The 24,317-nt window shown below is 38.3% G+C and overlaps 3 protein-coding genes across 3 annotated transcripts; all 3 read left to right on the top strand.

Moving 5' to 3' along the window:
* The first annotated feature begins 384 nt into the window (after positions 1-384).
* LOC108980423 (RHOMBOID-like protein 4) lies at positions 385-3,961 on the top strand. The gene is made up of 6 exons (XM_018951339.2): positions 385-1,000; positions 1,161-1,324; positions 2,034-2,197; positions 2,309-2,556; positions 3,008-3,134; positions 3,634-3,961. Exons 1-6 carry the CDS (start codon positions 675-677, stop codon positions 3,754-3,756), a joined length of 1,152 nt encoding a protein of 383 aa, XP_018806884.1. The 5' UTR covers positions 385-674; the 3' UTR covers positions 3,757-3,961.
* Positions 3,962-7,361: 3,400 nt separating this feature from the next.
* LOC108980420 lies at positions 7,362-7,892 on the top strand. Its single transcript, XM_018951334.1, has one exon. The coding sequence runs from the start codon at positions 7,362-7,364 to the stop codon at positions 7,890-7,892; it is 531 nt and encodes a 176-aa protein (XP_018806879.1).
* A 913-nt stretch (positions 7,893-8,805) lies between these two features.
* Positions 8,806-23,440, top strand: LOC108980422 (ribonuclease II, chloroplastic/mitochondrial). Its single transcript, XM_018951337.2, has 15 exons — positions 8,806-9,292; positions 9,539-9,698; positions 9,837-9,950; positions 10,112-10,189; positions 10,263-10,394; positions 11,051-11,272; positions 11,507-11,689; positions 13,533-13,595; positions 13,663-13,769; positions 13,858-14,007; positions 20,023-20,182; positions 20,829-21,224; positions 21,325-21,549; positions 22,700-22,877; positions 22,994-23,440. The coding sequence occupies exons 1-14, from the start codon at positions 9,021-9,023 to the stop codon at positions 22,817-22,819; spliced, it is 2,382 nt and encodes a 793-aa protein (XP_018806882.1). The 5' UTR covers positions 8,806-9,020; the 3' UTR covers positions 22,820-22,877; positions 22,994-23,440.
* Positions 23,441-24,317: the final 877 nt, after the last annotated feature.

Raw genomic sequence — 24,317 nt, 5'->3', positions numbered from 1 at the left:
CAAAAAGTTTTTTTTATCTTCTTTCTAAACATACAAATTTTTTTATTTCAATATTCTTTTTTTTCACTTTTTAATTGAAAATAATTATTTTAATATAAAAACATATCAATTTAAAGTGGGACTCACACTCTCATCTCACACTTTCATAAATATTATTAAAAATATATTAGTAAAAAAATTCCCTACTTTTCTTTCCTACCTGTTCTTTGATGAATTCCTTGAGTTAGAGCAGGTGACAAGTGGTAGTCACCCTTGCAAGATAGGTGGCCTAATTCTTAGAAAAATAAATAAATAAATAAATAAAAAATATTCGTTAGGCTATCTTGAAGGAAACGCAATCCTGATTGAAATTCAATATATTCCACTTATTCCGTTTCTCACATCACATGTGAACACCTTATTGCATCTGTTTCACCATTCATTCTCCAAGTCGATCAGTTTAGGTTCGGAAAATGTCTCATATTAAATAAAACTACTCGTATTAAAATAATAATAAACATATAAAATATCATTTCCGCTTGAGCGGTGCGCCAGCCCAACAGCCAATATTGGTGGGTGTTGACTCTTATATTTCCCTGTGGGTGTCCAAAACCATAATCAATTTCTGACCAAATCTCCTTATTAGTTGAGTTGATCCAGTTAATGCTAATTTGTTTCTCAACTCTTCGTCTCCAATGGAGAGAGAACAGCGTCCCTCGCAAGTGCAAATAAGGATCAACTCCAGGCGTCACAGTGGCGTGATTCACCCACTACAGTCATCCCCAGCTCCGGCTTCAGCTGCTGCAAGCCCGGGCGTTTACCCGGTGGAGATCAAGCATTTCAAGAAATGGGTCCCCTGGTTGATCCCTTTGTTTGTGGTCGCCAATACCATCGTGTTTGTAATCACCATGTATGTCAACAACTGTCCCAAGAACTCTGTTTCTTGCATTGCTACGTTCTTGGGTCGCTTCTCTTTCCAGCCCTTCAAGGAGAACCCTCTTCTTGGGCCTTCCTCCTATACGTAAGTTCTTTTACTTTTACTTTTTCTTTTTCTTTTTTTTTTTCTAGAACCAAATTGACTGAGTTTAGCTACGTTTATCGATTTGTTTTTACTTGGTTGGCTGCAATTTAAACCGCTACGTTATGGTAATCAAGCAACTGTTGCGTGTTTATGGCTTCAGGCTGCAGAAGATGGGGGGTGTAGATGTGAGTAAAGTGGTAGACAAGGACCAGGGATGGCGCCTCATAACTAGCAATTGGTTGCATGCTGGGGTTTTCCATTTATTGGCAAACATGCTGAGTCTTTTGGTGATTGGAATTCGGCTTGAGCGTGAATTTGGGTTTGGTATGTATCCTAAAATTTAATTAATGTTTTATTATATATGTATTGCTGTGTACCCTGGACTTAATTATTCAGTGTTCAAGATTCTTAGAATGCTCTATATATTCTGAAACATCAGCGTCACTCTTTAAATTGAGAAACTTTAGGGTCCTTGCATCTTTGTGCTTTTGAGTTAAAATTTTACCATTTTTTTCCCTAATAATAACTCTTTAAATTGAAGCATTTAGGTTAGCTTCCAGATGATTGACATCAGGAAATGATACTTCTTGACTTAGTTGCTGTGGTTTGATCCCAGACTTAATCATCCATGTTATATAATTTTGAGGGGGTACCCAACAGATCTAGCATAACTGTTGATCAACCAGGGGGAGCTAAAAGTTCATAAGAGAATTGAAAATATATTAGATGGATAAACTGAACAAACTGAAGAAGCAACCATCCAGCCTAGCATCACCAGCACGACCTCAACTGCTTAGGTTTGAGTGATCATATCTTGGATTGTTGGTCTTCTGATTGATGCATATAGCTAAGACTGTGTAGTTCAGAATGTTTCTTCCATTCGTTCTAACTTGCTGAAAGATTAAGATCACTCTATTCCTTGTCTCTGATTGATCTGTGAGTCTTGGTAGGAATTGAACAAGCCATGTTTGTATTTATATTCAAAATTTGTAGCTCAAAATACTTGCCTGATGCTTGTGTGCTTTTATTACAGTACGCATTGGGTTGCTATACGTCATCTCTGGGTTTGGGGGCAGTATTTTGTCTGGCCTTTTCATCCAGTCAAACATCTCTGTTGGTGCTTCTGGTGCACTTTTTGGCTTACTTGGAGGAATGCTTTCTGAACTCATCACAAATTGGACATTATATTCTAATAAGGTATTTATTGAACTTCTTTTGCATGAGTTATGGGCTTGTAAAATAATTCTGGCATTCTGGTTAATAACATTCTTTATCCGAGTTATCTCACAACTTCATGTCAATGTCCAGTTGGCAGCATTATTAACCCTCCTGGTCATCATTGCGGTTAACTTGGCAGTCGGAATCCTCCCACACGTGGACAACTTTGCTCATATTGGTGGGTTCCTTTCGGGTTTTCTTCTTGGGTTTGTGTTTTTGATACGTCCCCAATTTGGATGGGTTAGTCAAAGATATACTCCTGCTGCTGCGGATAAACCTAAATTCAAGATGTACCAGTGCATATTATGGGTTGTTTCTCTGATCCTTTTGATTATTGGGTAAGCCTGACATCAGTTTCTCTATTTTTTCAGTAGTTCCTGCTTCTTTTATAAGATTACACCAGGAAAAATATATCATAAGATCGCAAAAAAAAAAAAAGAAAAGAAAAAAAAGGTGATCAAAACATACTAACCCTGTTTACCTTGAGAGATTTGCTTGAACCTGTAGAATCCCATAAAAGTGAAACTCCCAATTTTTGCTTGGTTATCATATATGTCTTCTCATAGATGCAAATAATATAAAAGTAGGAACAGATGATGGTTCTGCTGGTAATGCTTGAAAACAATGAAAGTTCTGGTGATGGAACTTGTGCAACTTTGTCTGGGGTCATTGTCTTCTTCTTGACATTCTGATTTTTCTCCAGTATTTGTTGAATGAAGACCGATATTTCATTGTGATTCTAAATTCTATTTAACTTGGCAATCGGTGCTAAATCGCAATTTGTGACAGGCTTACTGTTGGCCTGGTTATGCTGCTCCGTGGAGTCGATGCAAATGATCATTGTTCTTGGTGTCATTATTTGAGTTGTGTCCCAACTTCAAGCTGGAGTTGCAACACACAGCCTGCATCTTGCTCGGTAACCATGCTAACACTACTTTTTTTGGTTTGTGTGAAAAATATATGAAGTCAAATGAAGTTGAAGATACTGTAATGGAAATGAAGTAATTTCTTCTTTCCCATAGTATGGTGTCAAAAACTCTTCTTGATGAAGCGAAGGGCTGGCTTATTATTCTGAATGTAAAATTTTAATAATATTACCAACTAAAAAGTTAGGAAAATAAAACATAAGAAAGTAAGGAAATTAAAATAGAAGTGTGTAATGCACACCCAATAAAGCAGGCCTTGCTTCCCATTGAGATGAAAGCATGGGTTTTGCAGGCAATGCACCTATGGAGGTGTGACCATCAGGTGGTTCTGGTTTTGCAATTTCCATACATGCCAAAATGGAATTGATGAAAAAAGTTAAATTATGTGCAAGCACGAGTTAAGGCGAATCATATTTGGCATGCATGGAACTTAGGATTAAACGAGGTGGTGGTTTGATTGATTCTATATATTTAATGTTATTATTTCAGACAACCCAGATAGGCAACCAGTTAACTATAACGTGCTCGAGCAATGGGAAACACGGTGTATATATGTTGGCAGATGCATCCAGTTCGCAGATCCAAGGATTGTGTGTTGAGCTTTGCAGTTGATTTATGCAGAAGACGATGAAAGTTGGCATGAGCTACTTAGATGTATAAACTTCTCGTTGCATATTTTTTGTCTAGACATTTGAATTGCTATTATGTTGATACGCCTCAGTTATTACGCCTGACTGCTTATCTCCTTGTATTAAAATTATTTTGTACATTGACCTTTGCATAGAAATAATAGTGAATTATTGTTTTAATTTTCTTCTGTGCTTGTGTTTTTGTGCTAAGGTTTGGATGCCTGACTTGGTTTTTATGTGGCAATGATAAGTCACGGGGAGGGAGGGAGGGAGGGAGGAGGTTTGGGGTAAGGACCATGCTAGTCGGCCACCCAGCTCTTAGTGCTGGTCGTGACCGCTAGTTCATTCCTCTTTTTTATTTTTAGTCCAATCTCGTGCACTGCATTATTGAAAGTTTGTTAAATCGCTAATTTTTCATCAAGGGATATGGCCTCCAAGGTTGGTTTGTATCCATGAGGTGTTGAATCTTGAACTTTAAAGAATGTGATACTCCAAGACTAAAATCCATTGGACCAACCCCTTGGGGTTTTGGATTAATATTACAAGTTCACAACTAAATAGCTAAGAGAGAGACAAGCAATGTTGACATCAGCTTGGCATCGGGATGGCAAGACAAAGTGATGAAGACGAGAGAGTCTGGATCCGTTTGAGAACACAATTGTTCTTAGATGTCTTCAAATTATTTTACTGTTATTTACTACTATTTACTAATTAGTTCACTTTTATTTACAAATATTTTATATTTAAAATACTCTACATCTGAGATATTTTTAGGTCTCGTTTGGTTATATAAATGAGATGAAATGAGATAAAAGTTAAAAGTTGAATAAATTATTATTAGAATATTATTTTTAATATTATTTTTGTTTTGAGATTTGAAAAAGTTGAATTATTTATTATATTTTATATGAGAAATTGAATAAATTATAATAATTATATGAGATGAAAAGAAATGAGATAGTTTTATCTGTATAGTCAAACTAGAGCTTAGTATCTAATCGGGCAGAGAGACTTTGCAAGCGCGAGGTTGATTGAATGAATAGAGTAGGGTTTGGAAATCGGAAACCACTTAAGCCTAATTTGTTTTCGCAGATGAGATTATGAGTGTAAAAAAAACCGGTGGGTTTGGTCCAATACCGAGTTTGGTTCGGTCTGGTATCAATTTATTTTTCTTAAAACCGATCAAAATCGGGTTCCAAATTTTCTATTTCTAAAATTGAATCGGACCGAACTGGATCGGTTCATATATATTATAATTTTTTAAATTGTATATAATTTTTATATATAATATATAATTATATATAAAATAGTTTTGTATTATATGATAAATTATTAATTAATATAATATTAAAATCTTATATCACTATAGCCTATTATATTAATAGTTATACTAATACTATATCACTATATATTATAATATATCACTATAGTCAATAATATAATATATCACTATAATCTATAATAAAATTATAATATATATTAAAATATACTACAATATATTATCACTCTAGTATTATATACTATAATATACTATTATATATATTATATAATATATAATATACTATATTAAAATAAAAAAATCGGACCTAACTGAATTGGAACCGGTAAAATCGGAAGTACCGGTTTAGGGGATAACCGATGCAGAATCGGTTCTTGAAAATGCAAAATCGGTACATACCGGTTCGGTCCTAAATTTTATCCAAAACCGAACCAAACTAGACCGATTACACTCCTAATAGGGGTGTAAAAAAAATTTGGGAAACCGAAAAATCGGATCGGATTGGGCTGAACTGGTCAAACCAGTTCGCAACCGGTTTCCTTAATGGCAAAACCGGCCGAAACCGAAACCGGTTCCAGTTCTAGGCTTTTTAGGCCCTAACCGGTTTTATATAATATATATTTTAAATTATTTTTTAATATTAAATATATAATAATATAAATTAATTTTAAAATAAACTGAAATTATAAAACTTTAAATTGAAATTGATAAATCACATCAATTGAAAACAAATCCTAAATATCAAAAGATTTGAATTTATATACCAAAGTTGTAAATAAGATCACTAAAATATTATTTAGCAAAAAAGAAAGAAAATCACTCAAATATTATTACCAAATTTTTATTGTCTAATAAATTCTCAATATATTCTTTTTGATAAATACATAATACATTAGTAACTTAGTAATACTAATATACATTAGTATATAATGTATATTAATTATAATTTACATTTTATGACCTAATACTAACACTAATATACTACCACTATAATCTATCAATAATATAGTTATAATAAATTAAACTCGCTATAGCTAATACTAATATATATACTAATACTAATAGTCTAATAAAAATAGCTCTCTCTTTAGAAAAAAACCCTCTCCATTTTCTATAAACTCTCCCAAACTCCAGACCTAACGAAAGGGGGTGGGGCTCTCTTTTCCTTCCCCCTCCTTTCTCCTATGTCCATTTTATTTTTTGTATAGTGTTCTTTAGTTTTATTTTTGTGTTTTTGTGTTTTTCAGGCCAAATAAGAGAGGATCAACATTCGGGTTTTTCCAGTTGTTGCTCTTCTACACGCGCCCCATTGGGATGATTCCCTACCACCAATATTCAAGACCATCAAATCCGGTGTCCATTGGGGTGGAGCGTAGCCTGCACACGCAGGACGAAGTTCCGGATCCTCCGCCGACGCCACGCTCCACTTCTCTAGTATCCCTGACTTTGGGACTTCCAAGATTAACTGTCGGCTTCCCTCCCAGAGTGACCACTGTTCTGCACGTGCCACTGTCGACGCATTGTACACTGTTCATCAATTTTTTGTTTTCTTTGTTATTCTGTTTCAATGTTTTTGTTATTGTTTGTTTTTCTGTTCTTTTATTTTTTTTGTTGACCCAAGTGAGGTGTTGAGCCTTTGGATCGGATACAATCTGAGGCAAAAGCTGTTCAAGAGTGGTGGGCGATGTTACGGTCGGTGGTCATACGGCCACTGCTCGTGTGTAGGTGCTGCTTGCGCAATGGAGGCTGTTTTTGTCCATGCATGAGCTGAGTGCTCGTGCTGTCAGGGCTCGAGATGCCGATACTTACGGTGAGCGTGACGTCTGGGATCACACCGGTGCTTATGGTTGTGTAGTTGTTAATGTGTTTATTTGTAATTTCTTTTTTTGTTATTTTAGTTATTAATAAAATAGAAATATGCTATTGAATTTGTTGTCCATAGTAGTGTCCCGTACTCTTCCTCCCTAGGAGGACAGAGGGGGCCTTTAAGTTCTGTTTTATAGAGCGCTTTCTCTATTAGGAAAGAGTTTGTTGGGAAGTTAAGACAATGTCCGCTATAAATGAATTTGTGTGGAAAAGCCCTAGAGTTGATGCGTAGTTTAGCTTATAGTTTAGATTTTTCATGTATTGATAAGTCACAATTGTAACTTCAGTTCATTAATGAAATGATCCTGTTTCCATAAAAAAAAAAAAAAACAAATACTAATAGTTTAATATAGACTATAATTTTAGTTATATGGGCAGAAAGTCAGAGTGGTCTATAGAAGTGGACATGTGAAGAGAAGGAGTTCTTTTATATTTGGGCTGAGATGCAGTCAAAGTTGCAGAAGACAAAAGTAGAAGAGGTTGCCATGATCTTGAAAGGTTTACGGTTCAGAAGAAATAGGATGGTATTTGAAGGCAAGTTCGATAGCCCAAGTAAGGTGATTGCTGCTGCTATATCAGGTCTTAAGTGTTTTCAAGAATCTAGACTTGAGGGGAACCAGACCAAGGGGGTAAACATCCAAAGAAGGAAAGATACAAAGTGGAAGCCACCAGATGAAGGTGTAACAAAGGTAAATTTCGATGCTGCTATTGATAAACCGAATAACAAAGTTGGGTTGGGTATAGTAGCAAGGAATTATGAGGGAGAGCTTTTATTCTCATTATGTGCCTCAAAGATGTTTAGTGGAAGTTCAGATTTGGCTGAAGCTATTACCTTATGGAGAGCTATGGATCTAGTTGTGGAACTAGATGGTCGAAATGTGGTTTTTGAAGGCGATGCTGAAAGAGTAATAAAAGGGGTAGCAAGGAAGGGAATCATATGTGCTTTGATGTCTCAGCTTTTTGATGATATGTGAAGTAGACTGGTTCATAGGCAAGATTGGTATGTGGAATTCATTTATAGGGAAGGCAATAGTGTGGCTCATGAACTTGCTAAGAGGGCGTTGATAATGGAAGGGGAATGCTGCTGGATTGAAGAGGGACCTATTGAGATTGTTGATATTGTTAATAGAGAAATGCTTTGCACTAATTTAGAGCAACATCTTGTGGGTGACAGAGTGTAAACATATGTTGTTTTGCACCATTTGTTTATGAATGAATGAGAAATATTTCTGGATGATTAAAAAAAAAAAAGTATCAATGTATTATTATATTCTTACAAGTTTGCATTTTATTAAAATTGGAAAATCAGACCGAATCGGACCAGAACGGTAAAATCGGATGTACCGATTTAGGGGGTAATTGGTGTATAATCGGTTCTTGAAAATTCAAAACCGGTACATATTGGTTCGGTCCTAAATTTTATCCAAAACCGGACCGGTTACACTCCTACTTATCATTATAACTTTCTCAAATTCTCACATAAAATATAATAAACAATTCAATTCATCTAAAACTATCTCAACTCATCTTTGAATCCAAACGGAACAGGTAGGTTTGATGAGTGAGATGAGAATTTTTAGTTTTAGATAAAAATTTAAAATATTATTTTTTAATATTATTATTGTTTAGAGATTTAAAAAAGTTAAATTGAGATTTGAAAAAATTAAATTATTTATTATATCTTATATGAAAATTTTAAAAAATTATAATAATGAGATCAAAATTTTAACTGCCAAATGCGGAGGCTGCGGGTGTGCGACATCTAATTAGAATTTATGGAAAATAAAATCCACCCATTACTCGGTACGGGTCAAGCAAATTGGACCCTTGGTCCGCCCATCCACATTTCAACGATTTCTTGGGGGTTAATTCGGTAAAACAAATCGACAAAATCTCCAACGCCAGCTTTAGCAATTAGCTCTATCATCATCGTCGACACGAGCGCTTGAGCTCGCTCGCATTTGCTTCATCCCTTTCAAACTGTCTCAGAAGTCAGAACGACAATTCCTGCTGCTCCTTCACGAACTGTTCTAGGGTTTCCTTTTCTCAATCTTCTTTCACCGCATGAAACTCCGAGGACTGAGCTTTTCTTCCATTGGATTATGATGGCGGTTCGAGCCGTTAACAGCTGCTCCTTCTTTCGCTCCGCTTCGTCTCCTCCTATCTCCGCTGTCCGGTGCCGATTTTTCACTTTCAGGAGCTCTTCGTTACGCCGCCACCCCAAATTAGGGTTCCTGTTTCCTGTACTCCGGCCCGAGCAAAAGTTTTTCGGCCATGGCAGTGTTTGGAGTTGTTCGGTTCACAGTCTCGTAGACATCGTCATGGAAGAGCTAGAGTTCATGCGCAAAAGGAAGAGAGTTTGCGCTGCCTCAAAGTAGGCTTTCTCTCAACTTGCCATTTTCATTTTCCTTTTTACATTGTTTAATTTGGATTCTAGAGGAGCTCTAAATACGAACTGTTTGTATCCAAGAACTTGCATAAAAAATAAAGGGAAAAGCATTTATATTTTAGACGTCTTTTATATTCATCAATTTCAATCATCTCAAATGTTTTAACCCGTTGTTAGTTTCCGAGCTTAAATTTGAAAGTCATGTATGGCGACACTGGATCTTCTCTGCAGGGTTGGCTTAACGAGCAGTGGAAAGCTTCTTGAAGATAAGCTTGTGAACAGAGCGATGGAGAAAGGGTTACTGCTGGAGTTCAAGAAGGATTCTGACAGGGTCTTGCTGGCAGTTGCACAGAGACCTGACGGCAAAAAGAATTGGATGGTGTACGATCAGGTTCTAGTAGAAACAACTAATGCGGCATGTTGATCAATAGGTTGCTAGGTTTTGGAACTCATTGTTTCTTTATCTAAATGCATCAGAAATAGTAGGCTTTCCAGCTAGTGTAACCGATACTTTGTTTTCCGATGGCAGAATGGTGTCACATCCTCCATTAAACCACAACAAATTACGTATATTGTTCCAGGCATTGAGAATTTTGATCACGCGGGGATTTCAAATTTTATTCGTAAAGCACAGGATAACTTGGTTGGTTCTTGCTTGTGGAAGGATAGAGATAAAATTTTCTTCTTCTTTCTCCTCTCTCTCTTTTGTTTTGATCTGTAAAAAAGAGAATTTGTTTCCACTCTCTTCTCCGTGGTTGATGTTAAAGGAGAAAAAATAAATCAGTAATTAATGTTGTGCTGCAGGATCCGGCACTTCTAGAGTTTGCTTGGGTTGAGCTTCTAGAAAAAAATAAATCAGTGACAACTGAAGAATTAGCAGAGGTATAAATTTTATGTGTCCAACATATATCTCATTGCCCGACGTTCTTCAATGACCTTTCAGCTTATTTTACAGATGATTTTTGGTAGTGCCGAGCCTCTTGAAAGCTATTGTGCGCACCTTTTGCTGTCAAAAGATGAATTATACTTCAGTGTACTTGAGACTAAAGGTTCACGTTCTCTTTATGGGCCTCGACCTACTGTGCAGGTACATCTTAGATTTTTCTTTAACACAAACACACACATGCATGCATACATAGATCAGAAGAAGGTAAAATTTATCAAATCAACAATAGGAATATCAGGCTACAATATTAAAGGACCAGAGTTATCATCACATTTTTGTTTCTTTTGCCACTTCTTGAGGTCACTCCCTTTTGAGCAGCTGGACATACTATGCTTTTCCGGCCGAATTGTAAACCCTTTCCCAATGTGATAATCTTAGTACCTGAGACTTATGTTATGATTTTGAGTCAATTTTCCTGTCTGTTAGCCAGTCTAAAGACACTGAGATTATCTCATATATTCATACCAAAATCTCAAATTTAAATTAGCTAGCTGGGTATGGTTCTGGTTACCTAAAGCTGCTCTACCTGTGAAATACCTTGCTGATCCTGATTAGCTCGGTTTTTTTTTGTGGGTATGATTCTGGGTATGATTGTGTTTGCTATTATACAATGTGCTGAAACCAGGTCTTGTGTCATATTAATGATACTTAGCACTTTGTAATGCTTTTTGTTTATAAATACTTGACTGATAGTCATCTGACATATATCAGAAATTGTGGAAGTTTTTATACAATGCTTTATTACTTCCTTTCATGTAATTTTGATAAGATTGAATCCCATTTGTTGGAAAATCTAGGTAGAAGAACTTTTACAAAGGAAACTTGCAAGGGAGGCTGCTGAGAAAGAACTTCAGGAGATTGTACAATTGCTGAAAGCTGCTAAGGCAATGCCTTTAGAGGCTAAACCTCCCAAATCTTCTTGGATTGTTGAAGATAAAATTAGACACATAATTGAATCTCTCGAATCTTACGCCATTGATGCCTGCAAAAATGATGAGCAGAAGAAAACAGCTGGGGTGGTAACCTTTCTAACTTAAACAAGTTAGTTTTAGTTTGGCGTGTGAATTTATATTCCTTCTGTCCTGGAGTAGATAGCTGATCACAATGAGTTGTGCGTTTTTAGTTTGAAGCAGTGATATTAGGATTCTGTTCTAGAGTAGATAGCTGATCACAATTGTCAATCACGTTATTCCTTTATATCCACTATATACCAATTTGTTATTCTTTACTTAACATGTCATTCGTTTTCTCAGATACTTAAGGCAATGGGATTGACAAAAACAGCATCATCGGCTGTAAATCTCCTAATAGATATTGGTTATTTCCCTGTACATGTCAATCTTGAACTCTTAAAGTTCAACATTCGTACTGATCATTCAGATGAGATAATATCAGCAGCAGAAAGCCTTCTGGCGGAGTCATCTGATCCAGATGAAGTAAGCATGTTTCCTGGTTGGAAAAATTTATGCAAAGATTTATATCGTAAATACTCCCTTTGCTCCTTTATATATAGCCTGCTTTTCTTTTTGGGCTGTCCTAAAATATATTCAAGTTTCCAAAACTGGAAGGATTTATCCAGTTAAAGTTCTCATATTACCATTAATTTTGAATCCATCTTACCACCATGGGTTTTGGCCTAGTGGTAAGTGACTTACTCTCAAATAGCTTGGTAGATAAGAGGTCATGGGTTTGAGTCTTGACGGACAAGATGTTAAGGAGATAAGAGTTGTGCTCATTCCTTGCCTACCGGCTTAGTACTATTTTGCCCTTGGTGGGGTTGGAGTTAGGGTATGGCTCAAGTCCTTTTAAGATAGCACCTATGGCTCCCCACGACCCAATGGGTATAGGAGGCTACTATAGTTATGCCTACACCTGTACCTAGGGTCTCCCCCTCATCATTTTTATGCATTAGAAAGTTTTGAAACCGTATTTATTCAAATACTAATCCACCTTTTTTAGTAAATAATATAGTTTTATTAATGATCAAGAGAAAAGAAACAAATGCATTATTGAACTAAATCATATATGTTGTGAAAAACGATGACAATAAGTGAAAATAAATGCAAAAAGAACAATCAAACAATCACACGACACAAGATTTACGTGATTTGGCAAATTGCCTATGTCTACGGGAGCTGTAAAGGATTTTTATTACTTGAGGAATCACAAAATACAAGTCTGGACGACTTCTATACACACACACGGCCATATGTAAAAAATGACATATATATATAGAGAGTGGCGGCGAAAACCCTAAAAATCCCGAAAGTTAGCGATGTTTGCTCGAGCGGCTTGTTGAGCCCACATCGAGCGAGCTTGTTCCCACATTTGCTCGAGCCATGTGTCGAGCGGCTCTTTGAGCAAACTCTCTGACTTGCCTCCGCTCGAGCGGTATGTCGAGCATTGTCGAGCAAACTCTCTGACTTGCCTTCTGCTCGAGCTCGCTGTCGAGCTGCCTTGAGCGAACTCTCTGACGTACCTCCACTTGAGTGGCTAAAGACTCCGCTCGAGCGGTGTGGACCAGATTCCATAATACTCAACAATATACACTTAATTAGAGAAAGAAAAGAGATCAAGACAGTCTTGGAAGCTAAAGCTAGAGAGACATAGGTCATCAGTCATCCAATGGAATGTGGATTGAAAATGAAAGCCTTGAGATTTGTTGGGTGCTTTTGTCGTCTTCAAAACTTTCATTTCTTCCCTTCATGTCCCAAATGAAATGAATCAAGATCATTTTCCACAAGTTTTCACCATGATAACTATCAAACCGCCTTTTCAGCACGCGAAAAAATCTACCACCCTTGACTTATAAAAGAAAAAAGTAATAATATGAATAATAATAATATATCTACCACCCTTGTAGGCATCACCCATATTAGCCCCAAAAGACTAAAAACAGCTTGCCATAGTGTGCTTGCCACCTCATAGCACTAGCAGAGAGTAAAAGATTATCCACGGATCTCTCTTGTAAATCCAACACCCATTCTATGACCATAACACGCCTCCACACCTAAGGGCAGTTTTCAAAGATTTATATTTATTTTGGTTCATTAAAATGTGTAACTTGTGAACTTCGTTTATCTTTGGCTGGAGGGAGTATCCACTTTTTAAGAATGACCCTAGTACAATCATTTTGAGTTTGAGATCCTATTTCCAATTTGATATTTACCTAACTAAATCATATGGGAAAAAGTTCGGGGATTGGGAAATACATGGGTTCTATTATTAGAATTTCAAGATCTCTTCGTGCTATATGCTTAATGATCCACTGTGTCTTAGATTGATAGAAAAGATCTCACTCACTTGAAGGTTTATGCCATCGATGTTGATGAGGCTGATGAGGTAATTCATACTTTCTACTCCATGAAGTTACTGTAAAAAATAGTGGTCTAACTAAGCAATTATGTAGCTTGATGATGCCCTGAGTGCAGCAAGGTTGCAAGATGGCCGGCTTAAAGTTTGGATACATGTTGCAGATTCATCTAGATTTGTGCAACCTGGGAGCTTAGTAGACCGGTAGCTTTCGAGATATTTTAAGATATAGAATTAATTCCTGTGCTATAGTTGTGCTTGATATAGTTAGTTCAATCTGCAATCTGTGTAGGGAAGCAATGAGAAGAGGAACTTCTATATTCTTGCCAACTGCCACATATCCCATGTTTCCGGAAAAACTTGCTATGGAGGGAATGAGCTTGAAACAGGGAGAAATCTGCAATGCGGTCTCCGTATCTGTTGTGCTGCGTTCTGATGGCAGGTAAACTATTAGTTTGTGGGTTTTTTTTTTTGAAGTTTAGGTCAACTATTAGTTTGTGGGCTTCTTCTTCTTTTCTTTTTTTATTTTATTTTATTTTATTTATTTATTTTTTTTATTTTTTAAATTTTTATAAGTTTAGTTGCTGCCATTAAAGTGCTATATCCGTATGTGGATTGAACTTAAAGTTTTTTGTTTATCTGTTTATTTCACATACTAGAAAATTGTAGCATTGGATATTTTATTGAGAATAAGAATAGGCAAGAGCCAAAGTCCATGGGGTATATACAAGTGCATCACCTATGCATGATAATCTAGGGATACAAGAAATTCATTTTTTTTTGTAAGTAAAAAGAAATTTTATTAATCCACGTAATTAGGCAAGGCCTAGGTACACATGAGGTATACAAGAAAAGAGCCTAATTAAAAGCTAAGCGCTGCGAAAGACATCATAAAAGTCATTAAAACTCGTTCCATTCAATACAATAGATGATGCCCAAAGCAACAATGTATGAAAGAAAAAGTCCCTAAACCCTTCCATTGAGCGCTCACTATCCTCGAAACAACGACCATTTCTCTCGTTCCAGGTGCACCACATTAAGCATAGAGGCACCATCTTCCAAACAGCCTCGAAATGACGATTGCCCTGAATTCCTCTCCAACATGACAATAAATCTATCACCCTCCTAGGCATTACCCATGCAATACCGATCCTAGTGAAAATTTCATCCCACAAAGCCTTGACTACTTCGCCATGAAGAAGGAGGTAATCCGCTGATTCACTATTGTGTTTGCACAGGAAGCACCAATCTATTATGTAGAGGCCACTCTTTCTCAGCTTGTCAATAGTCAATATTTTCCCATGAGATGCCAACCAGCCGAAGAAAGCAACCTTGAGGGGAGCATTACTTCTCCAAATGCACTTCCATGGGAAAACATTGGAAGAGTGAGTTGACATTACCTTGTAGTAGGATCTGACTGAGAAGTTCTTGTTCCCCGTAGGTGTCCAAAGCAATCTGTCCTCCCTTCCTGCCTGTAAATTCAGTGCGTTATACACACTGTAAAATTCAGCAATGTCTCCGACCTCCCAATCCTATACCGCTCTAATGAATCTCACTGACCATTTTGAGGAATTAGTAGAGATGTCCATGTTATCAGCCGTTGAGGCACCCTTATCTAACGCAATCCTATAAAGATAGGGGAAGGCGTTCTTCAAAGCAACATCACCACACCAAATATCGTGTGAAAATTTGATTTGCGTACCCCTACCCACCTCAAATCTGCAATTCGTGAGTAAATCTTCCCAACCATTATGGATAAATTTCCAAACTCCCACGCTATAAGCCCCACTTACTTCATTAGAGCACTAGCCACCCGAAATGCTCCCATACTTAACGTCAATAGTATTCCTCCAAAGAGCATCCTTTTCTTGATGATACTGCCATAACCATTTTCCTAGAAGGGCCTTATTGAAGGTTCTCAATTTTCCAACCCCCAATCCGCCACAAGTCAAAGGTGCACTGACTTTATCCCACTTAATCAAATGGATTTTTTTCACTTTCTTTAAACCTCCCCACAAGAAATCATGAAAAATCTTCTCTAGTCTATTTGCCACCCCTGCAGGCAAATGAAATAAAGATAGAAAGTATGTTGGGAGATTGAATAACGTGCTCTTGATTAGTGTGATTCTACTGCCTTTAGACAAGTAAATTCTCTTCCAACCCGCCAATTATTATTTTTTTTATAAGTAAAACAAGTATTTATTAATCCACTAAGTGTCAAATTACAAAGCAAATTGCCCTAATTATGTAGGAGCATTAGAAACTAAGAAGTCATGAAAGTCCATGCCATTAAAGTGTACAACAATGGCCCAAGTACAAAAAGTCCTAAAAAATAACAATTTTAGCTCCTCCAAAGATCTCCCTGTCTTCGAAAATCCTCTCATTGCACTCCTGCCATAAGCACCACATAATATAAGTAGGGATCATCTTCCAAACCGCTTTGATCTGTCTCACCCCTCGAATTGAGGTCCAGCAAGCCAATACGTCCAAAACGGTTTCCGGCATAACCCATGCTAAATCCATTCTTTTAAACACCTCATCCCAAAGAGTCCTGGCTACCTCGCAGTATAAAAGTAAATGATTCACAGACTCACTCCCGCTTTTACACATGCAACACTAATCTGCAATGATTATCCTCCTTTTTCTCAGATTATCCATGGTGAGAATCTTGCCCAAAGACGCTGTCCAACCCGCAATTTACATTCGATCTTCTCAACAATCCCGTCCCACATTGCCTTGGATTTGTGGGGGGCCCCCAAAGTTAGTCCAAGATACTTCATGGGCAAGGATGACACCTTGCAGCCCGAGATGGCAGCCATTCGCTTAAATTATTAACCAAGCCAACTGGAACCATTTCAGATTTTGATAAATTCACCTTGAGACCTAAGACAGCTTCAAAGCAAAGCAGGAGGGCTCTCAAGGAACAAATCTGATCGTGGTCCGGGTCACAAAAAATCAGCATGTTGTTGGTGAAAAGTAGGTGAGAGATTGATAGACTACCATGGCAAGGAACCACCCACCGAGAATCTCGAGGTGAAACCCCTATCCGCCATCCCCTTCAACATTCTACTCAGTACATCCATTGCTAAAATGAATAGAAGAGGGGTCCCCTTGTCTCAAGCCCCTAGAGCTGTTAAAGAAGCTTTTGGGGGTGTCATTAACCAAAATTGAGAATCTGACTGTTTTGATGCAATGTTTCATCCATTGACACCATGTTTCCCCAAAGCCATACCTACCAAGAATATACACCAAGAAATCCCAATTTACATAAGATATTTGAGATGTCGGCTCTGATTCTACTTTCCAAGCATTCGTTAGCAATGAGGACTGAGTTTAGTATTTGCCTTCCTTTTACAAAGGTGTTTTGTGACTTCAAGATGATTTTACCCATGACTTCGCTCAACCGTTTGGCTAGAACTTCTGAGATGATCTTGTAAACCCCACTTACCAAGCTTATGGGACGGAAGTCTTGCACCTCCACCGACCTCACCCTTTTTGGATTAAGGGCGATAAATGAGGCCTGAAGGCTTTTCTCAAATTTCATTAATGAGTGAAACTCAAGAAAAACCTTCATGATGTCCTCCTTGACAATGTCCCAACTAGCCTGGAAGAAAGCTACTACGAAACCATCTGGTCCCGATGCTTTGTCTTTGTCCTTCCCTTTTAGCACGCTAAGCACCTCATTCTCTTCAAATGGTCTCTCCAACCAAGCCGCACTTGGTTGATCAATCAAGTCAAAGACTAGCCCGTCTACCTTATGCCTCCAATGATGTTGCTCCTTCAGAAGCTTATCATAAAAGTGAACAATGTGATCCTTGATAGAGACTCTGTCCGAAAGAACCCTCCCTTCCGAATGAAGAACCTCAATGGAGTTGTTTATTCTATGAGAGTTAACTACTCTATGGAAAACTTTGTGCTCTTGTCCCTTTCCTTCAACAAAAAGGGCTCGAGATTTTTGCCTCCAAGAGATCTCTTTCATAAGTGTGGTTTTTTCCAGCTTAGCTACTATAACCATTTTCCTTGTCTTGTCGTCATCCGAGAGGGCCCCATCCACCTCTTTTTCATCCAAACGCTACTGCTCCTGAAATAGATTGTTCCGTTGGTCTTGGATGTTTCCAAAGACTTATTCCATTTTCTCAGATCTTTTTTCAAGACTTTAAGTTTCTAGGCTAAAATAAAACTGGGAGTGCCCGAGTATTGATATGAGGACCACCACGATCTAACCTTGTCCATAAACCCATCTACCTTCAGCCACATGTTCTCAAATTTAAAATATCTTCGTCCTTCATGGAGACCCCCACAATCCAATAAGAGGGGAAAATGATCAGAGCAAAGCCTAGGGAGTCGTTTTTGGCATAGGTTGGGAAAGTGGGCCTCCCAAGAAGGAGAGACAATGAATCTATCCAACCTAGACCAAGCCCTCCCATTAGACCAAGTGAAATCACCCCCAACTAAAGGTAGATCAACCAAATCTATCTCGAGAATTAAAGCTGAGAAGTCAGCCATGGCTGAACCCGAGCTAGAGTCCCCCGACCCTTCACTCGGAAAATGAGTGATGTTGAAATCTTCTCCAATACACCACGGGCCGTCCCACCAACTGCACAAATCAGCTATCTCATCCCAAATGAGCTTTCTATTACTGTCGTCATTAGGCCCGAATACTCCTACGAACCCCCACCCAAAACTATCTTCCACATTTATGAAAGAGAAAACTACTGAAAAGTCACTGATATACTCCACCAAATTAACTACTCGCTTGTCCCACATCACTATAATGCCCCCTGAACCGCCCTTGGAAGCAAGGGCGGTCCATCCCGCATAAAAGCAATTCCACAAACTTCTTATTATGTTTTTGTCAATAAACTTCAGCTTGGTCTGCTGCCAACAAATTACATCTGCATTCCATTCCCGTATTAAGTTCTTCACTCTAAGGCGCTTGTTCGGGTCATTCAATCCCCGGACATTCCTTGAAAGGATCTTGGGCTTCATGGGATGCCGAGGTTTGCCCTATCATTGTGCCTCCCCTACTAGCACTTCCTTCTCTTGCATTATAGTTTATGGAGTAAGAAAGCCTCTTAAGCTCCCTTTCTTTTTTAGAGGCAGATTTGGCTAGGAGGGGCTTTCCTGTTTCGATGGCCGTACGAAGTGCTTGAAACTGATCATCAAAACCCTCACAAGAAATCTAGCAATGGCGAATTTCTTCTACCTTCTGCAGAACCCAATCAGACTGTGGGCCAACCCATAGCGGCGCTGGAGGCAGAGAACAAATAGGATTGGGCTTGTCCCCGGGAATCCCCCAGATCATTAAAGGAAGCAACATGTCTTGACTCCTTGCAAACTAATTGTAAATTGGAGATGGATGACCTGTCATCCGAGAGCGCCTCATCATTTGAGATAGTCTCATCCTCTTCTTCCAATGTGCACAAAACCCTGGAGGGAGTCTCAACAGCTACCCCCGTGAGTGACCCCCTGACATAAAGGGCTTCACGGGTCATTGATTGAGTGCCTTGAGCCCTGGATGGAGCCTCCAAAGGTTGTGAGGGACCACTGATGTGCTGAGAACCAGCGAGAGCTTCAATCCGAGGCAGCCCAATTGAGGCCAACACCTCATCGCGGCTGTTCATCCCCTCCAAGGCCAAGAGCTGCTCCAAATTACGTACCGTAGGATCACCGGTGCTCGGTGGCCCTTTCTGTGTCGATGACAAGTTCCCAGAGGCCTGAGAATAGGCGGCGGCTTCATTTTGGACCAATCCAGCTAATGCCATCACCTCCATGCTTCTGTTCATCCCTGTCAAATGCTGTAACTGCGCCCTACTTGGGCCCGTAGGATCACCGGCAGCCGACGGTTCTTTTTGTGTCGTAGGCAAGGTGGTCGGCGTGATTGCCGGGGGCCTTGAGTTTCTCGAGCCTGAGGCAAATGACTCTTGGGCCTGAGATGGTTCCGTAGCCCGCCACTCAGAGTGGACGGGTCTGAGAGACGTCTCCCCAAGCTTCACGGGCCCACCCTTTCATAAAAGTTCATGCCATTAAAATTAATTATGATTGAAAAATTAATTACGATTGACCAATGGAGTAAAGTATTCAAAAAGAAAGTTCTAAGCTCATCTATTGACCGCTCACGATGTTCAAAGCTTCTTTCATTCCTCTGCATAGGATATTATGGAAGTTGAAACCTTTGTTTAAAAGTTGTTGTTTGGAACACAATAGATACAAACTTCTTGTATGTCCAAATTTGATCTTAGAGTTTTTGGGGCAGTTGGCCTGATTTGAGAGCCAAATAAACAAATTTAGAGGGCATCTAGTCTAGTCAACACAATTATTTAATGCTCTATTTTTTCATTACAATTGAGGTGTTTTACTCATGGTGGAACTGCAGATATGCAGATGGAAGTTGCATGCTTCTATATATGATTTCCTATAAATGAAATCTGCTTCACACCCTACATGCTTTTTGTAGCATTGCAGAATACTCGGTGGACAACTCATTTATCAAACCCACCTATATGCTGACATACGAGAGTGCATCTGAACTGCTTCATTTGAACTTGGAAGAGGAGGTAGAACTGAAAATTCTGTCTGAGGCAGCAGCTTTGCGGTTACAGTGGCGGCTAGAACAGGTTATAAAATTCAACTCTAAAATCAACCACTGTTAGTTGAAGTTCTAAGGAATCTGCTAGTGTTTCCAAATATTCATATCCAAGAACCCTGAGGAGACTGAAAATGAATAGGAAATGCTTGTTGGATCCGAAGAAGCTCGTGAATAATCAGAAAGTAAAAGAATTAAGAAGGAAAATCATGTTATACAATCTCCTTGTTAAAACAAAAATGCATCTCACAGTTTTGAATTAACATCTGGAATAGCTTAAGCTTGCATAACATAGTTTGGATTTTGCTATTGTTTTGATGAATTAACAATAAGAGACATTCCAGAATGAGTATGCTTAAAATCTCACAAACATTATCTACCAAGATATGAATGTCTACTGCAAATTATTTTCTTTTAGTTAAAAGATATGTATAGAAATGGGATTGTTTTTGTTGAGAGAGCTACCTTATACTCCCAAAAGAACCTTTTTCTCATCCAAGGGTTCTTGAAACCAAGATAAATGAGATCAAATAAATTCAGTTTCTAAGATAAATGAGATCAAACAATTGATTTTGTCTATTATGTGCACTTTGGATAGGTTTTTTCTTTGGTGGGACGTAATTTGTCCATTAACCCCTTGTTCTTCTGTGACATTTGACTTTTTATGCATTTTTCAGGGTGCAGTTGAGACAGGCTCATTAGAAGCACGCATCAAGGTGGCTAACCCTGAGGATCCAGAGCCTATTATTAATCTTTATGTTGAAAACCAAGCTGACCCTGCAATGCGACTGGTCTCTGAGATGATGATACTCTGTGGGGAAGTTATAGCCACTTATGGTTCTTGCAATAACATTCCTTTACCCTACAGAGGACAGCCCCAATCAAACATTGATATATCAGCATTTGCTCATCTTCCAGAAGGACCCATTAGGAGCTCTGCCATTGTTAAAGTAATGCGTGCTGCTGAAATTGATTTCAGGAAGCCTATACGCCATGGGATTTTGGGACTTCCTGGTTATGTTCAGTTTACATCTCCTATTCGCAGATATATGGATCTTCTTGCTCATTATCAGGTCTGATTTTTTCATTACTGTCGTGTCGTATGAATGTCCCCTTTATGTACCTTGACAAGTCTTTTCGTTAACATTTTTGTCTTTGCTTTTTTGTATGTAGGTTAAAGCGTATCTTAGAGGTGATTCTCTTCCTTTCTCTGCTGGTCAGCTAGAAGGGATGGCATCAATTATAAACATGCATACTAGATTAGCCAAGAGGCTATTTGGCAGCAGTCTTCGGTATTGGATATTAGAATACCTGAGGAGGCAAGCAAAAGAAAGAAGATATCGTGCATTGATCCTTAGATTCATTAAAGATCGGATTGCAGCACTATTGTTAGTTGAGGTAGGCTTTTGTTTTTATCTGTGGTTCTGTACAGGAGCAATCGTTCTCATAGATTATGTCAAGTAGTGCCAAAATGCGATTTGGTTGAGTGATTGAAGTGTAAAGAGTATGGGTAGATAACACTGTTGCCATTGATGGGACGAGACTTTTTTATTCAAGGCAGTGAAAATGAATAATATGATCCCCCTTTCCTTCCCTTCCCTTCCCTTCCCTCTCAAGACATGCTGGACTGTGGTTTACAAGTTGAAACTGAGAAAGATCTTTGGTGATGATGTGAACATCATATTCTTTGTGCATCAATGATGAGTCATTTTAACTCATTCAGGCTCAGGTTGACTTGCCTGTTACTGGTTTCGTCAAAAGTTTTTTTCTTTGCATGTCAGCATGCAAACATCTTTTGGGTGATCCAGCTGATCGTGCTCATTTTATATGCTCTCAATCCATGTGTTATTTCCTATCTGCCAAACCGATCCTAGGGGTTGCTCATCAGTTATATGATGTTTGTTGATAGCAACCATTATCTAGATTGCGAATGCCCAGATGCTATCATAACCTTATTTTCCCCTATAATCTCTTTTTGTTCGTTTTTCACTCTCGAATCTCAATTTTGGTCCGTGCCATTTGACTTGTCCTCTCTTGGGGTATGGTTCCTGATTGAATGATCTTTGGTATGTGCCACTTCTCTTCTCTATATTTAGGGCACACCTCCAGCCATCTGCACGAATCCAGACAATTTTGCAAACTATTGTTCTTTGCCTTGCATTTGGCTGTAGTAGTAGATTTAAAAGTACTAGAAATTGGACACACATGTTTCGTCTCTATTTGCCAACAGGAAGAGAAGGAACTGGAATAAGCATACTATACAATTACAGGGTAGTTCATTCATATACTGCAGCATTCATGAGGTTTTTAAGGCTTTCATCTCTGCAGCATGGTTATAGTTTGTTGTTTCTCCCTCCCCATCTCAATTCCTTCTTCTTAGTTCGTTTATTTGATTTGACATTCTAAATATTGGGCAGTTTCCATGTCCATTTTCAAATTTACTTGTAAAAAAAAAAAAAAGATTGGGCGGTTTCCGTCACTGGCATATCCTTGATCATCTTGCAACTATGTTGATTAAAATTGCTGAACCGATCTTCAAATTTTGCAGGTGGGATTTCAAGCTTCCGCATCGGTGTCTGTGGGATTACATATTGGAGATGAAATAGAAGTTTGGGTGGAAGAAGCTCATCCTCGTGATGATTATCTTGCACTTAAGGAGGTTATATGAGGGATACGAGATTTTTTTGACCGGAACTTATCAGGAAAAGCATTTTTTGCTCATGCTGGTATGAATGGTAGACTAACCCAAAGTTGGTCTTTCTTGACGTTTTTTGTAGAATTCGATTTTAACTTCACTTCTTCATATTTATGTGACACTCATTTTCGTGTGCTAACCTTATAGGTGCTCCTAAGCTCAGATAGTGAAGCAGCCAAACATCACTTTCCAAAAAGAATGTTCCTAAAGGGTACCTTCTGTAGAAGTGATTGCAACACTGCTTGGAAGTGCCATTTTGAGGTCGAACCATGCCCCATAGTTCTCACTTGTTTCAATCAAGGCGTTGCTACTCGTTTCACTTGGCTGATGGTGGCATTATTCCATAGATGGCTCACATGGGTTGGTCATGCAATTTTTGGGGCCAGCATGTACGTATGTTGATTTTGTTCTCTGAGTAATGTATAACGTAGTAGATTCCGTAAGCGTTGCTGATCTAATGAATGTAACATGTGTTATAATTATCACATTCTTCTCATTTATCTCAAAATGAGATAGCAAAGATATATTCAATAAAGAAATTTCGCATAACATAGATTAGGGAGGAGCAGAGATACGAGTTTGCCAGGTGATTTCTTCTATGTTGCCCGAGCATTGTTACCGAGAATTGTGACCGATAGTGCTTTTTGCTGTGTTTTGTAGTTTTTTTATCTTTTAGAAAACACAAAATACTATGGGTCACAACTTTCCGTAACAATTCTCAGTACCCGCAGCAGGACTCTTGTCAGATTAGAGATGTAGCCTAAAGTCCTGCTTCGAGCCAAACCCCAAGTCAAACTGGTTACCGGGTCTCTCTCATTGGAAATTGTGGAACATGGGCGAAATCGCTCACAAAAATCAAGACGATATGGTGCGGAGAATATTTGAGGTTCTTCGATGAGAGAATTATAGAAGTGGAACTTGGGGAATCGGATAATTCTTTACTCTTTACCATATTTTCATTTAAACACTTTATAATTTAAAACAACATGCACAACATTTTATTTATATTGTAAGTAATGTTAGAATTCACATTGTCAATGAATAAAGCCGGCCCGGACTATCTCTCTCTTTAAATTGATTAATATTTTTAGGTTAGAAAATTATAGGGAGTCATGATATGGAGTGATCATGTTATCCACGACCTTCTAAAGATCTATGAATTGTTATAGAAATGGTTGCGTAATATCAAGTCTCATTGTCTGCAAACTCATACCCAATCTACTTTCTGTCACCAACTTTAGAGATATTTCTTCAGCCATCAAGTTGGAGTTCAATTGGTATAATTCCATGTGGAAGTTGAGAAACCAAGCTGTCGTCATATGCGTGGCGAAGATCGGCAACTTTATGGGCTTTATTTCGTAATCGGATAAGCTAACAAGAGAAGAGTTAAGGACCCCTATTCTTGGTGCATGTGAGTACCGATGACACTCAGCTTTGCTTTGGAACTGGAATTTACACATAAAAAAATAAG

The sequence above is a fragment of the Juglans regia genome, chromosome 3 (assembly GCF_001411555.2).
Source record: "Juglans regia cultivar Chandler chromosome 3, Walnut 2.0, whole genome shotgun sequence".
In the NCBI taxonomy this organism is placed as follows: domain Eukaryota; kingdom Viridiplantae; phylum Streptophyta; class Magnoliopsida; order Fagales; family Juglandaceae; genus Juglans; species Juglans regia.
This window is presented reverse-complemented; position numbering and strand designations above follow the sequence as displayed.